At 38.8% G+C, this 15,294-nt stretch overlaps 1 protein-coding gene across 5 annotated transcripts in view; it reads left to right on the top strand.

The window, feature by feature from the left end:
* Positions 1-15,294, top strand: part of CTCF (CCCTC-binding factor) — a 43,724-nt gene that overhangs the window by 17,765 nt on the left and 10,665 nt on the right. For all 5 annotated transcript variants that reach the window (XM_074314724.2, XM_074314725.2, XM_074314726.2 and 2 more), the window contains 5 exons: positions 7,658-8,447; positions 8,796-8,966; positions 11,731-11,864; positions 14,267-14,387; positions 14,965-15,114. In XM_074314724.2, the coding sequence (XP_074170825.1) occupies positions 7,667-8,447; positions 8,796-8,966; positions 11,731-11,864; positions 14,267-14,387; positions 14,965-15,114 (1,357 nt within the window). In that variant the 5' untranslated portion in view covers positions 7,658-7,666. The remainder of the gene's footprint in view (positions 1-7,657; positions 8,448-8,795; positions 8,967-11,730; positions 11,865-14,266; positions 14,388-14,964; positions 15,115-15,294) is intronic.

The following is a 15,294-nucleotide window of genomic DNA, read 5'->3' as shown; positions in this document are numbered from 1 at the left end:
CTTTTTTTTTATTTTTTTTTATTGGGGAATACTAGGGGACAGTGTGTTTCTCCAGGGCCCATCAGCTCCAAGTAGTTGTCCTTCAATCTGCTTGTGGAGGGCGCAGCTCAGCTCCAAGTCCAGTCGCTGTTTTCAATCTTTAGTTGCAGGGGGCACAGCCCACCATCCCAGGTGGGAATTGAACTGGCAACCTTGCTGTTGAGAACGTGCGCTCTGAGCCATCCAGCCACCCCTCCGGAAGCTCAGTGGCAGCTCGTTGTCTTCAATCTAGTGGTGGAGGGCACAGCTCACTGGCCCATGTGAGCATCGGCCACCCTGTTATTCAGAGCTCACGCTCTAACCAACTAAGCCGTCCGGCCGTGCCCCAATGTTTTCTTTTGGTGTTCACATTTTTCTTATAAATTTTTAAATTATAAAGATGTTACTCCTTATAGTCTACAAATATTTTTTTCTTGTTGACAATTTTCTTTTTAATTTTGTTCAGTATGTTTTTATAATATACCGGCGTGCCAAAAAAATGTAAACAAGTGGACACTTTGGTCAGCGTTGCTCAAGCAGTAGTTCACTGTAATCAGAAGTGTCTGAATGCTGATGGTAACCACTTTGAGTACCTCTTGTAATTGCAGAAGTCAAATGTGACTTGTATTCATTTTTTGTTATCGGTATAAAGTATTACAGTTTTCCTTTCTTAAAATGTGTGTATATATGTTTTTTGTCACCCTCTATATAAAGTTTTTGAGGGGGAGATGGGTTTTTTGCTTTTTACTTTAAAGTGATCAAAATTTCAATAATTTCCTCTGTTTTTTTCTATAATCTATGCATCTAAGCACAAAGCCTGCCTCATTCTGAGATTAGAAGGCTATTTACCTATATCTGTAAGGTTGTGTTCCTTTTTTTTTTTTTGGCTGGTTGGTAGTGTCTCTATCTCATAGACAACAAAATATATTCTTGATAGATTAAAGGTATAACTCAGTATTTTCCAAAGAGTTTTTTTGGCACCTTTTATGAAATAATCCTATTTTCCCCACTAATTTTAAAAAGACAATTTTTTATATGCTAAGGAGTTGTTTCTGGATTCTCACTTCTGTTTAAATTGTCTGTCTGATAGTGACAGCACTACACTATATTATTGTGGCTTTATAATATGTTAACATTTGAAAGTAGAAGTTTGCCTTCCTTTCTCAGAAATTTTATTGCTATCCTCAATATCTTGTTTATTTTTCAGACAGATTTTGAAAATGACTTAAATAAAGTAGAATTAACATCCTTACAATGTTTGACCTTTCTGATCATGGATATGGGTAGTAGTATTCCTATTTAATGAGGTCTTTTGTGCCTCCTGGAAGAGTTTTGTAATCTTCATACAGGTCTGCAGATTTTTGCATTGAGGTTATTTTTATTTTTTTAAAGAGTTGTATATTTCTGGGGGGTTTTGTTTGTTTGTTTTGTATTTTCTATTTATTGGATGTGTGTGTGTGTGTATAATACAATTTCATGTTTGTTTATGGCCCATCTTGTTTGAAAGAGAATTTGAAGAAATGTTTAGAAAATACAAATAGTAAATGATATAAAGTCAAAACTTCAAAAAATACCAATTAAAATAGAAAGTTATTACTACATAGTTTGAGAGGAAAAAAATTGATCGATGTGTGGCCAAGTAAAAAAATAGTAACATGAGCCTATTACATAGATCTTAACAATGAACGGAAAAAATTCTTTAGTTGAAGAAAAGCTTTCCAAGCATAGAACTCCAAATGAAATTTCTCCCACGTATCTTTTAGTGTAAGCCAAGGGCATAATGCCAAAACAAAACTTGGTGAAAGCAGTTCTATAGGGGAGATAATAAGACCATGTGACCCAAATATACCATTTTCTGATGGTCTGGCATAATTCTGGGGTAAAGCCTAGAATAGAATGCTGAATTCCACAGAAAGGTCAAGTCAGATAAGGACTGAAAAGTCTCTTGGATTTACCAGTTAAGAGCCATTGCTGGCTTCAGAGCAATTCAGTAGAGTATTGAGGAACAGAAACCAGACTGGTGAACCAAGAGATAAAGGAGTGGAGACAGCTAGTTGGTGAGTGAGCATAGAGGGGATGCAGAGATGGCAGGTGCTAAGTTAATTGTCAGGTGTAGTTAAGGGGAGTTTTAAGATGAGCAAGAGTTGAGCAACATAGAGCTGGCAGAGAAGAAGCTGAGGCAAGAGGAGAGGGCTGATCCTGCAGCCTCCCCAAGGGTGCAGGCCAGGCTAATGTCCTAGGAGCGGGAGCAACTTCAGGGTCCTTTGTGTTCGAGGCTAGGCCTCTGCATCCTCCCACCTGGCCAGTCATCACGGGGCAGGGAAGTGCTCCGGTGCCAGTTTTCCTTGCTTCCAGCCCCATTACCCCCAGGTGCCAGGATCACCCTGCCTCAGTCTGAGGGAATCTCCTTCTGCCCACCCTCTATCCAAAAGGTGATTCAAATTATTATAAAAGAAAATGTGCCTAAGCTTTACTTTTTCACCAAGATGACAGAGAATCCAGGAAGGATCTGGTCTTCAGAGTTCCATTGGATGTGTGATACCGTGGCCCAGAGGACGACCCTGCTTTGGCAAGCTGGTTTAGTTGCTTAGTGATGGATTAGGAGCTAGAGTCCAGCTTTCTTTATTCCTTATTCAGTGCCATGGAGTTGAAGGTGACAGCCAAACTCCACATAGAGAGACATCCTTTAGACGGTGCAACTGGGATTGCACATGTGGATTTGAAATGGAGTGGCTACAAAGAAAGGGACAGCATTGATGTGCTCAGAGGGAGGAGCTCTCAGAGCCAAGGAAAAGAGACCTCGGAAAGGCAGGGCCAAGGAAGAACAGAGGCTAATGACGGAGAAATACGAGTTTCATACTGTCAGATGCCAGAGAAACTGAGGTTGAGGTTGAGGATGAGGAGAAGGCCTTTGGACTGACTGGTGTGGTTCTCAGTGAGTGGTGCTTGTGGACCAAGCAGAAGGACCAGAGGTTAAGGCGGGAGTAGAGTCCTTTTTAGCAAGGACAGGTTCTTACGATAGGAGAGCAAAGCCATGTACAAGAGTTTGCAAATTGTGTGTATAGTATGATGTTACCTACATAAAACACATCCACAAGGGAGAAAAACTGAGAAGACAACACCAAAGTGCTAGGGGATTATCTCTAGGTACAGAAATTAATGAGCAACTTTAAAAAATGTTAGCTTATTTTACAGAAATCTGAAAAGTGAAACACATATTAGGTTGTTGCAAAAGTAATTGCGGTTTTTGCAATTATTTCTAACCTTTTAAACCACAATTACTTTTGCACCAACCTAATAAGTGCTTCATTTTCCAGATTTCTATAAAATAAGCTAACATACTTTGATAATCTGAAAAAAAAAGTTGTCTCAGAAGTGAATGTAGATCCCCTTTTAGTGGTCTTGATTCACAAAAAGATTTTACAAAACCTTAGAAAGTGTGGCTGACCAAGCAAGGAGAGAAACAGAATATTGAGTCAGTCTCTCTCTCTCTCTCTCTCCCCCCCTCCCTCCCTCTCCCTCTCCCTCTCCCTCTCCCTCTCCCTCTCCCTCTCCCTCCCCCCCCCCTCTCTCTCTCTCTCTCTCTCCCCCCAGGGAGTGGGGAGAGCAACCTCTTCCAGCCTATTCGATTAAGTTACTGGTTTAGAGGAGCCTGGAGGAAGGAAGGTAAAGGGATCCATCCACTGCTTGAGAGGGGTGCACTGAGATTTCTAAGCAGTATATGGGAGAGGCTGGTGACTTGCTACTTTGTGTCTGATTTTTTTCTGTAAAAATAGAACCTATTGCTTTAAGGCCCTGAGTAGATGTAGATGTTCATAGACCCTTTTTATGCCTTGTGTTTTATCCAGTGAGAGAATAATGTCAACTCAACACCCTAGCAACACTACTGGTTTCAGTTTGTACTCCTTTGTACCAATTCTTTTTCTACCTGGTTTATAATTCCCTGACCTCTTTTCAGTTGGATTTGGTTACTTACAAGCAGTTTGTAACATTTAAGTTCTTAAGCTAGAGGAGATGGATTTTTCTGTGTTCCTCAAATTGTTGTATGCTATATGCTATGCAACCCCACAGAGCTCAGAGACTACGTTTTTTCCCCACCACTTTTATTACAGAGGATATCTAAACAGTCTGGGATTATGTGATTTTTCTGGCAAGGCCAGCGTTAGCATTTATAACTTGTGAATTTTTGTTCTTGGTCCTTTGTTACTTTTCCCAAGAAGGTTGCAGAGGTTGATGAGGCTTTTTCTCTGTTCCCTAACTCCAACATTTGGAGTTACCATCTTTTCTGGGGTACTAATTTTGAGACCTTCGTGGCCTGGAAAACTCTTTTGAAAAAATATGTGAAGAGTAATAGTATAAAGTAGTACTTCTTAAACTTGAATATATGAAACCACTTGGGAATCTGTTAAATGGCAAATTCTGATTCTGCGGGTTAAGGGTGGGGCCTGAAGTTGTGTTTCTAACAAGTTCCAACGTTATGCCACTGCTGCAGGTTCTCTGAGTAATAAAGGTATAAAGCTTTCATGTCCACACCAGTAGCCCCTAGCCACATATGGCTGAGGGTCTACAGTGTGACTAATTTGAATTAAGACATACTATAAATGTAAAATACATACCAGATTTCAAAGGCTTATTATGAGAAAAGAATATAAAATGTCTAAATAATTTTTTGGATTGGTTGCATCTTGAAATAATATTATGGGCATATTGGGTTAAGTAAAAGATTACTAAAAGTAATTTTACCTGTTTCTTTTTACTTTTTCAATATGGTTACTAGAAAATTTAAAAGTAAATATGTATGTGACGCACAATAGTGGCTTCCATTATATTTCTATTGGTTAGTACAGAGCATTTCTATCCCAAGAATAATCCATCTGAACAATATTGGTTATATAAAAATAATTATAGTAGGGTCATGTTTAAAATAGTCTTTCATGATCGGAAATATAAATGAGATCTTGTAGTAAAGATACTAGCACATGGATGCTCAGACATTTTTTATTTATAGGCAAATTATAAAGCACTCTGCAATGTCCCTTGACCCTCACCTTCTGCAGTAACATTTTGTTACATTTGTCCCCACTGTTAATGGAACAGCTAGTAAGAGGCTTTTGCATTGAGCATTTTTACCTCTCCATGGTTGAGAACAAGGGACTAATGAAAGAAGGTAATGGCAGAACAAATCGGACTGACAGCTCAGCAACCCACAAGGTTTTCCATCAGCCTTGGTTTTGTTCCATGCAGATAGTCGGGTTTGCTGAATCTGTCCAAAAATGTAGGTTGCTTCAAACTGGCTTTTGCCCTAAAGAAATTTCACAAGCCAGCTGGGGAAATAGATCATTTTGAGAAAAATTTAAGTGCAAAATAGTGTGGTTATTTTATCAGCAGGCAGATTCAGAGAAAAGTAATGGCTAAAGAGCAACAAGTCATAAATCTGATTAGATTATCTGGGGTTAGATAATGAGGGGCCTTGAAAGCCAGAGGGGTCTTATATGTATCATTTTACAGATAAAGAGACACACTTTGTTGTGGAAATCAAACACTGTTCTTTGTGAACCCAGTAAATCTTAACTTCCCCTGCCCAGAAAGCATATGTGGTTTCCCAGTGCCAACCCATATGGTATATCACCTTTGTATTTTGTCACGCAAGACCATCCAATGACCACAACCAACACATCTTTCTCCTGTCTCTTTCTACCCTTTCCTCTGTCCTATGCTTTAAGCCAAATTTTATTCTTTCTTATAACCAGTTCCCTGATACATTTATTCTATGTAAGGATACAACCCCTTCCCTTGCAAAACACAGACACACCACTCTGCCTCTAAATATCCCATCCAGGTTTCAGGGTTCCATTCAAATTCTACCTTTATAAAGCATCTTTTTTTGTTTTTTTTTTTATGTTTAAAAGATATATTTAATAACTACTAAATTTAAATTTAGTACATTACACAAAGACTATTATCAAAATTTCAGTAACATAAAGTAACTCCTCCCATATAACATCAGATGCCATATCTTTATCTTTGTTTTTTGTAGAATGGACTATACTAAGAAAGACATTGGCTATTTACCATTCTGGTAAATGGTCAAAATATAAAGCATCTTGCTCTCACACCTGATTAGGTAGGGTTCCCTAAGTCTACCTACTTTTACTGTGAACCATTGTACCTATTCTGTTCCTTATGTTAGACGGTAACTCCTAGTAACTCCTTGCTCGTCGCTGTGTAGTCTTTGTACTGCCTTGTAGTTGGTCCTGTCATAAGAGCCTTCTCTGACTGTTAGCATGGATACAGTGTTAAGGTGCCCCAAACAGAGAATTAGAGAAACGTGAGTCTGATAGAAATAGCCAAAGCTTTGTTTAAGACTAGGGTAAGAATACGAAACACTTTAAATTTTAATTTTGAATTTGCCTTGTAGTCTGGATTTCACTGATTTCATCCTGCAGGTTTTAAGTCATATTATTGCTATCAATTAGATGATTTTTCAGACCCATCTTTACTCTTCAGTGTTTGGGTACTCTCGGTACTCATCAAGACCTAAGAGCCAGAAACTGAATTGGCGGATTTTTGGGGGTTTTTTTGTTTGTTTTCTGTTATATATTCAGTTAGCATTTATCGAGTACGACCAACCTGGGCAAAGTGCCGAAGAGTAAAAACTATTTATTATACGTGGTCCCAGTCCTCAAAGAGGAGAGATACACGAATATCAAGTTCATGATATGACACAGGAGATAGTGTTGTGCAGTAGCTACAAGCAGGGCCGTTGGAGTCTGGATCCAAGTTCTGATTCTGGCTCCAGAAAAACAAGGTGGGGGAAAAAAACACTGTGACAGGGCATGTTTTCTAAGGTACAGTTTAGCTAAAAACAACAAGGCCCTCTCTCGGGGTGTTTTTATAAATAGTTATAGGAAATGTATAAGATTTAAACTGGCTTTGTTAATAATTCTTTAATATTATCAAATATCCAGAGTTGATCTGTCTCCTGTCGTATTTTTTTTTAACCATTTGTTGGTTTGAATCAGGATCCAAAGAAGATCCATATGTTATGATTGATTGCTGCATCTTTTAAGTCTCTCTTGTCTGTATCAGGGTTTCTCAGCCTCGGCACTGTGGACATTTGGGACCCAACAATACTTTGTAGTGGGGGACTGACCTGTGCATAGCAGGATGTTCAGTGGCCTCTGCCACTGGCTGCCAGCTAGGAGCACGCCTGCCGCAGCTTGAGAACCCCTGATCTGTAGGTTCTCCCTCTGTCCTTGCGGTTTGTTTCTCCTGGTGATTTATTTGTTGAAGAAACTAGATAGTTAATCCTGCAGTTTCCTTCAGTCTGAATTTCACTAATTTCATCCCTGTGGTGTAGTTTAACATCCTCTGTCACCAACTTCCTGTTAATTGGTAGTGGACCTAGAGACTATATTCATTTCAGATATTTTTGTTTTTGACAAGACTGCTTTCGAAGTATTTTGTTCTTCTGTCAGGAGGTACATAATATCTGTTGTGTTTTTTTGTAATATTAGCAACCATTGATGCTTCATGCAGTCATTCATCAGGAGTCTTTTTTGTTTTAAAATGTGTTGTATATATTTTTGTTTAGACAAACTTTATTTTAAATAACAATCTTTGTTCTCCCTAAATAAAGGAAGGGGAAATGGAAGGTGAGGCAGTTGAAGCCATTGTGGAGGAGTCTGAAACTTTCATTAAAGGAAAGGAGAGAAAGACTTACCAGAGACGCCGGGAAGGAGGCCAGGAAGAGGACGCTTGTCACCTACCCCAGAACCAGACCGATGGGGGTGAGGTGGTCCAGGATGTCAATAGCAGTGTACAGATGGTAATGATGGAACAGCTGGATCCTACCCTTCTTCAGATGAAGACTGAAGTAATGGAGGGTACAGTCGCTCCAGAAGCAGAGGCTGCTGTGGACGATACCCAGATCATAACCTTACAGGTTGTAAATATGGAGGAACAGCCCATAAACATAGGAGAGCTTCAGCTTGTTCAAGTACCTGTTCCCGTGACTGTACCTGTTGCTACCACTTCGGTAGATGAACTTCAGGGGGCTTATGAGAATGAAGTATCTAAAGAGGGCCTTGCAGAAAGCGAACCCATGATATGTCACACCTTACCTTTGCCTGAAGGGTTTCAAGTGGTGAAAGTGGGGGCCAATGGAGAGGTGGAGACACTAGAGCAAGGGGAACTTCCGCCTCAGGAAGATCCTAGTTGGCAAAAAGACCCAGACTATCAGCCACCAGCCAAAAAAACAAAGAAAACCAAAAAGAGCAAACTGCGTTACACAGAGGAGGGCAAAGATGTGGATGTGTCTGTCTACGATTTTGAGGAAGAGCAGCAGGAGGGTCTGCTGTCGGAGGTGAATGCAGAGAAAGTGGTTGGTAACATGAAGCCTCCAAAACCAACAAAAATTAAAAAGAAAGGTAAAATTATTTTATTCATTGTACTCTTATAGAACCAGTATGGAATAAAGCACATAACACATTGCATACGCAGGTTATTTACATTAAATGGATTTTTTTTTTTTTAAAGATGATGTAAGTACTAGCCTTTTTAGCTAATCTAAAAGAAGGTTTTCCAGATTGAGTACTTTTTAAGTCCTGAAGATAAATAAATCTATTACTGGCATGAAATAATTATGACTTAACATGACTTCAGTTGGGTTTAGTTGTAAAAGGCTAATAAAATGTATTTGTAGAAATTTAAGATTAGGATTAATCCTAACACTTTTTAACCCTACAACAAGTATAAGTGTTTTATTTTACATATAGGTGTAAAGAAGACATTCCAGTGTGAGCTTTGCAGTTACACGTGTCCACGGCGTTCAAATTTGGATCGTCATATGAAAAGTCACACTGATGAGAGACCACACAAGTGCCATCTCTGTGGCAGGGCATTCAGAACAGTCACGCTCCTGAGGAATCACCTTAACACACACACAGGTGCTTGATAAGAATGTTGTGGACTATAGCATAGCAAAGGTTAAAACGGGTTTTGGGGGTGGCCGGTTAGCACAGTTGCTTAGAGGGTGGTGCTGATAACACCAAGGTTGCTGGTTCGATCCCCGCATGGGCCACTGTGAGCTATGCCCTCCTTGGAAGAAAAAAAAAACTTGGATTTTAAGTTTCATCCCAATTAGTTCAAGCGCAGAGTTAAGAAAGAGTTTTGTTCTTTCTTACAGTACCCTTTTTGTAGTCTTGATGTTTTAATAGGCAAGATGGACTTACTTATAGGCAAATGTAAAGAAAATTTAGGAAAAATAATCCAAATTACATAAGGATGGTGATCCAGGGAAATATTTTCATGGTAGTTAACCTGTCATATTTCCTAAAGACATCACCATTATGTTGCTAAGGTTTTAACAACAATGACAAAAAATGCCCATGCGCCCCCCCCTCCCCCAATTACCAGGGATGAGGAACATTAGAAATAGAAGTAAAATCCTATCTTTGTAAAAACCATGGTTTCTGATTGTTTCACCTCAAGGAAGATAAGTAATTCATAATCTCAGAATGGAAAGTTTAAGGCACCATTCTAGCAATTCATTTATTCATTGCCCTCCATACGTATTTTAATATTCCAGTATTAGGTTCACATTGGCTGTGGTCAGGTCTCAGGTCACACAAGTAGAAGGACTGCATTGGAGCTCTATTTAGGCTCTCTTCTGGGCTCTTTCCGCTTTCAATGTCGGCACTTGGCTCTAAATGCTAATGAAACTTTTTGCACCTGGTTCTTCATGCAGACAAGCTTTCCTTTATCCAGATTCTTCCTCATTTTAAAAGATTTGATGTTCTGATTGTCCAATGAGCATGATCGAGTGGGGCTTGACCTCTAAGCAGTATGCTGTGCACTAGTGTGTTCTTTGCTGCTGTGACTTACTAGTTACTATTCAACATCTAGTTTCTACTCAGACGCTTGGTGATATGTTTTATTTGGTAGTTTGAAGACACTATCAAAGTGGCATATGATTAGATATAAGCAGCTAGCCCCATGACAGGACTTTCCAAGATGGGAGTGTGTTGATGTGGGCACTGTGTCATCGTCTAATCCTCACCTTTGAAAATAAGTTCATCTGTCTGGTTACTCAGAGCTGATTTGGCAGGACTAATTCATGCTAACCAAACCATCAGGGGTCAGGTGCATGTCAGAAAATCAGTTTATGATGAGGAATATACTCTTTCATTTCTAGATCTAGTTGTATTGCGTTCTAGGGAATAGCCTTGCCTATGTTGAGATGCTGTAACAATTGAAGGATGACTTGTGAGAGCATGGACCTCGAGCAGAGGGACATAGGTTGTCACGTGATGCCACCCATTGAAAAGATGTGTTCCACAGCATTGTCCACTTCTTCCCTAATTGCCATGCTATGTCTAGCAGAGGCCAGCCACTTTCTCTCCCCTAGACAGTACTAGGTAAACATTGGAGATTCTTGGTTTTCAGCTTGCCTTGTCCTAAGAGAAATGGATGCTGCTTTTCTTCTCTTGTTAACTGTTGTTTCACTTATCTTTCTATACTGATAGACTATATGTTTTTCCTAGACAAGAACTCTGTCCTTCACTCCTACATCCTCAGTAGTACTAAAGAAGCAAATTGAACAAATGAACATTCCTTGGAACTTCTTAGTTATGATCAGACTCCAATCACCTTCCTTCTCCATGGTTCTCTCAGTCTATGGGAGAATCATTTCTGTATGTGGCTGCTCCCATTCAGTACATTGTAACTCTAATTCTATTCTCAGATAGCCTTTCTTTGGTTTTGATGTTTGGGATTACCTTGCTGTCACCTCTTTTGCTGCAGCCCACAATTACAGATGGTCCCTAGTTTCTGAATAATACTTTGTAAAAACAGCACTGTGTCCTGCTGTCAGCTTTATCTACTTATTATCATTACCTGGGCATGATATTTCCAGTGCAGTGTTCAAAATATAGAGTGGCTAAAAGTAATCGGTTACGGACTGTTATGTGAAGACATTAAAAACAGTAAGATTCTGTCAAAGGGGAAAAAAAAACAAGAAATATAGAGGGTTATATATATTATTAGTTCGTAAAAGTGTTCAAATATTCCATGACTTGACATTCATAGCACAGAATATTAGACATGGCTGTATGAAAATGATCTGTTTAAATCACATAAAGGCGATACTACTTTGTAAAGCCTTTGGTGAATCTCTAGAATTCTTTATCAAAACAAATTTATATAGAATTCCAGCTGTTATGTTTGTATTTTTTTAAAAAGAAAAAGCCTGTCAGAATATAGACAGCCCAGTGGCCCTGTGTGTACAGTCATAATACAGTAAGATGCAGAGGCATCTCGTGTCAAATCGCTGTGCTGTGACCCCTACTAGACACAACATTGGGGTTTAAAAGATGGTGTGTATTTTTTAGCAAGGGTTGAAAAAGAAGGATGTTTCTATTGACTTCTAATCCACGTTGACCAGAATATCCACAAAATAGGGGTAAAAAGGACTTTTTATTCAAAGGCAGGCTCAAATGGGTAATTAAGAGAAAGTAAGTATTTAGTGCATGTTTCTAATATGCTAGGGTTAGTGTTGTAAAGTGAGCCAGGCCCTCTCATAGCTTTCAGAGCAAGTGTCATGCTACTGCACAGTCAGTGAGGTGACCAGGGTTTATCTTTATTCAGCAGTTGAATTCTGTCGTTAACTGTGCCCTTGATCTTGTCTTCCTGTTACACCCCCCTTTCTTTTAGGTACACGTCCTCACAAGTGCCCAGATTGTGACATGGCCTTTGTGACGAGTGGAGAATTGGTGCGGCATCGTCGTTACAAACACACCCATGAGAAGCCATTTAAGTGTTCCATGTGCGACTATGCCAGTGTAGAAGTGAGTGTTCAGCTCCTTATTGGTTCCTCTCTTAAGAAGACCATGATTCCAGTATGAGGATATAAACTACCCAAACAGACTTAAGAGATAGAAAATCTTAAAACTAGATTGTTAACACTCCCACCCCCCCTCCCTGCCACCAAAAGAAACTGTAGTGAGTGTGAAAGATTTACCTGTTAAAAAAGAGCACTAGTTCCAAAGTGTTATTACAGGTAAGTTCTACCAGATTTCACAGAATCAAAGAGCTGTACCCAGAACATTTAAAAATGAAAGATTTTATCACCTTTGTTATTTGAGGCTACCTGTTATTAGAACCAGGTAAGGATTCTACCAAAAAGAAAACTGTATCTTATTCTCACAGAAAATAAAAAATTCTAAATACAATTCTTTTTAAAACCAAATCTAGTAATATATTTTTTTAATGGTGATTACTAAATATAGTATATCTAAAATGCAAGGATAGTTCGACATTAGGAAATTATTGGTGTGTACTACATTGAGAGATTAAAAGAAAAACCATATGATCACTTCTATAGATTATTGAAAAACTATAAAATTCAATACTCAGTTATTGTTTAAAGTCCTAACAAGTTAAGAGTAGAAGAAAATGTCTTTACTGTAAGGAGTATATACCGGAAACCAGTAGTAAACCCGTCCTAATTAACTGTACATTGGAAGTATTCCCAGTAAAATTTGGAACAAGACATCAGTCTTACTGTTGTTATTTCAGCATTGTATTAGAAATCCTAGCTAGTAGAATAAAATAATAAATAAATTATAAATAGAAAAAACAAAACTGTTATTTCTTGCAGATATATTTGCTTACGTAGAAAATCCAAGAGTATAAGCTAAAAAACTTAGAGCAGTAAGAATTCAGCTGGGTAGCCAGATACAAGGTAAATATACAGAGATCGGTGACTTATAGTAGGAAACAGGTTAAAATTCTAACAGCAGTAAAATGATTTAGAGATAAACTGAACAACAGAAAACACTGGATAACTTATGTGAAGAAAGCTTCACAAACATTTCCAAAGGCCATTAATAAATGAAGAGACGTAAAAATAAATAAGGGTGGCCGGATGACTCAGTTGGTTAGAGTGTGAGCTCTGAACAACAGGGTTGCTGTTTCGATTCCCACATGGGCCAGTGAGTGCGCTCTCCACAACTAGATTAAAGACACTGAGCTGCCGGTGGGCGGACAGATGGCTCAGTTGGTTAGAGCACGAGCTCTCAACAACAAGGTTGCCGGTTCAATTCCCACATGGAATGGTGGGCTGCGCCCGCTGCGACAAAGATTGAAAACGGCGACTGGACTTGGAGCTGAGCTGTGCCCTCCACAACTAGATTGAAGGATAACGACTGATGGGTCCTGGAAAAACGCTGTTCCCCAATATTCCCCAATTAAAAAAAAAAAAAAAATCAGAGCTCAACTGATGGCTTCGAAATAGGATTCCATTTATTAAAAAAAAAAAAATTACATTTAATAAATAAATACATAAAGAGACGTTACAAGTTGATTTTAAATTTCAGCTGGAAGAGAAAATCTGAATGTCTGTTAGCTAAGAAAAATTTGAAAAAAGAATGAATGGGCTGTGCTATTGGATGTTATAAAACCATATAGTAAAGTGAAGACAGTGTGATACTGGAGCAGGAATAAACAGATAGCTTGTTGGGACAGAAGAGATCCTTATAGGACTATAACGTGTGAGGCAAATCTTAGAGAATTCAGTAATATTTTGGAACCATTGTTTGAGCACTTAGACAGTGTGAAAATTTGCTATGTACTCCTTAAGAGTACAAGGGGTTTTTTTATTGTTGAAATTGGAATGCTTTTTAAAATTTTCAAATCGAACATTAGTGTTCAAAGCCCTTCCTAGAACCAAGTTTGAAAGTCACCATTTTGTAGGAAAGGTACCCACAGAGACGAAAAGCATAGTCAATAGTAAGGAAGGTAAATGAGAGGCTGCTCACGTCTGGCCTGTCTGGGAAATGCTGATGATGGGAAGAGGGGAATTGAAATGCGTGCTTATTTATTCAGATTCAAAATTTGGATGAAAATTATCCATAAATAAGCACCATTATTATAAACTATTACAGAAAAATTCAAACATATAGAAGTAGATGAATAGTATAATACACCCCCATGTACCTATCATCCAGCTTAAACAGTTGTTAATGACCAGTCTTGACTCATATCCCCCTATCCATTTACCCTTTTCCCTTGGATTATGACATGGATTTGAGAAAGATTACAAATAACGAAGAGGAAGAAATAACAATCATTTTGACTTTTTCTGTGTTTAGACCTTCAGTGCCCAAAAGGTAAATCGCTTGACCCACAGCACTTACATTACGTCTGTGTTAATGGAAGTGTAAGAGATGTGGTTGCTTTCGTGTTTCAGGTCAGCAAATTAAAACGTCACATTCGCTCTCATACTGGAGAGCGTCCGTTCCAGTGCAGCTTGTGCAGTTATGCCAGCAGGGACACATATAAGCTGAAAAGGCACATGAGAACCCATTCAGGTAGGACTTCTCCCCTTCTTGTCGTATCAGTGAACTGCTTTTCAGTGTATCCCATGGGACCCTGTAAACCTCCACATGTCCCTATTGCTTACCTGAATGGAAGCTGACATGAAAGTATGCAATTGATGAATACTTTTCTAGCATATCTTCTGAATTGATTGTTCTGAATTTATTGTTTTGAATATGCAATGGAGAATGGAAAGTTTTTAGTGTTAGAAGTCTGGGTATACTACTTAACCCAGCTTGTTCAGTTTTCCTAAGTACTGTCTTTTCTTAAAAGAAAAACCTATAGATTCTCCTGTCGTCCCATCTCCTCTCTCCCCCAGAGGTAAACATTGCTGTAGGAACTATTCTTTCTAATGTGTACGACTCCTTGGCAGAGCAGAGGTGGCAGTAGCCGATTGGAACATGTTTGCCATCTCTGAAGATAGGCATGAGCCAGGCAGTGGGCCTGCGCCTCGAACTTCCTGAGTAAGACTTGTAGAGCTTTGCATATCTGCCACCTGAATTACCCTCCAATTAAATGATAGTATTTAGTTATTTCCTCTAATTTATTCATTCTGTATTTACTTTTAAGGGGAAAAACCTTATGAATGTTATATTTGTCATGCTCGGTTTACCCAAAGTGGTACCATGAAGATGCACATTTTACAGAAGCACACAGAAAATGTGGCCAAATTTCACTGTCCCCACTGTGACACTGTCATAGCCCGAAAAAGTGATTTGGGTAAGTAAATTAACTAGTGGCAAATAAGAAAAATATTTTGAAGGATTTATGAAAGTATGAAGATCATAAGTAACTTTTTCTAGCTTTTATAAGTTTTGTGTATGTGAATGGCATGCCACTTAAAGGCCATTGCTTAGCTGCTATTTTTTTCTATCTCTTCTTTCTCTTACTGCAGTCAGG

This window comes from Rhinolophus sinicus, chromosome 8 (genome assembly GCF_057876585.1).
Source record: "Rhinolophus sinicus isolate RSI-liver-muscle chromosome 8, RSI-T2T, whole genome shotgun sequence".
NCBI lineage: Eukaryota > Metazoa > Chordata > Mammalia > Chiroptera > Rhinolophidae > Rhinolophus > Rhinolophus sinicus.
The sequence above is the reverse complement of the archived record's forward strand: the minus strand, read 5'-3'. Positions and strand labels throughout refer to the sequence as shown.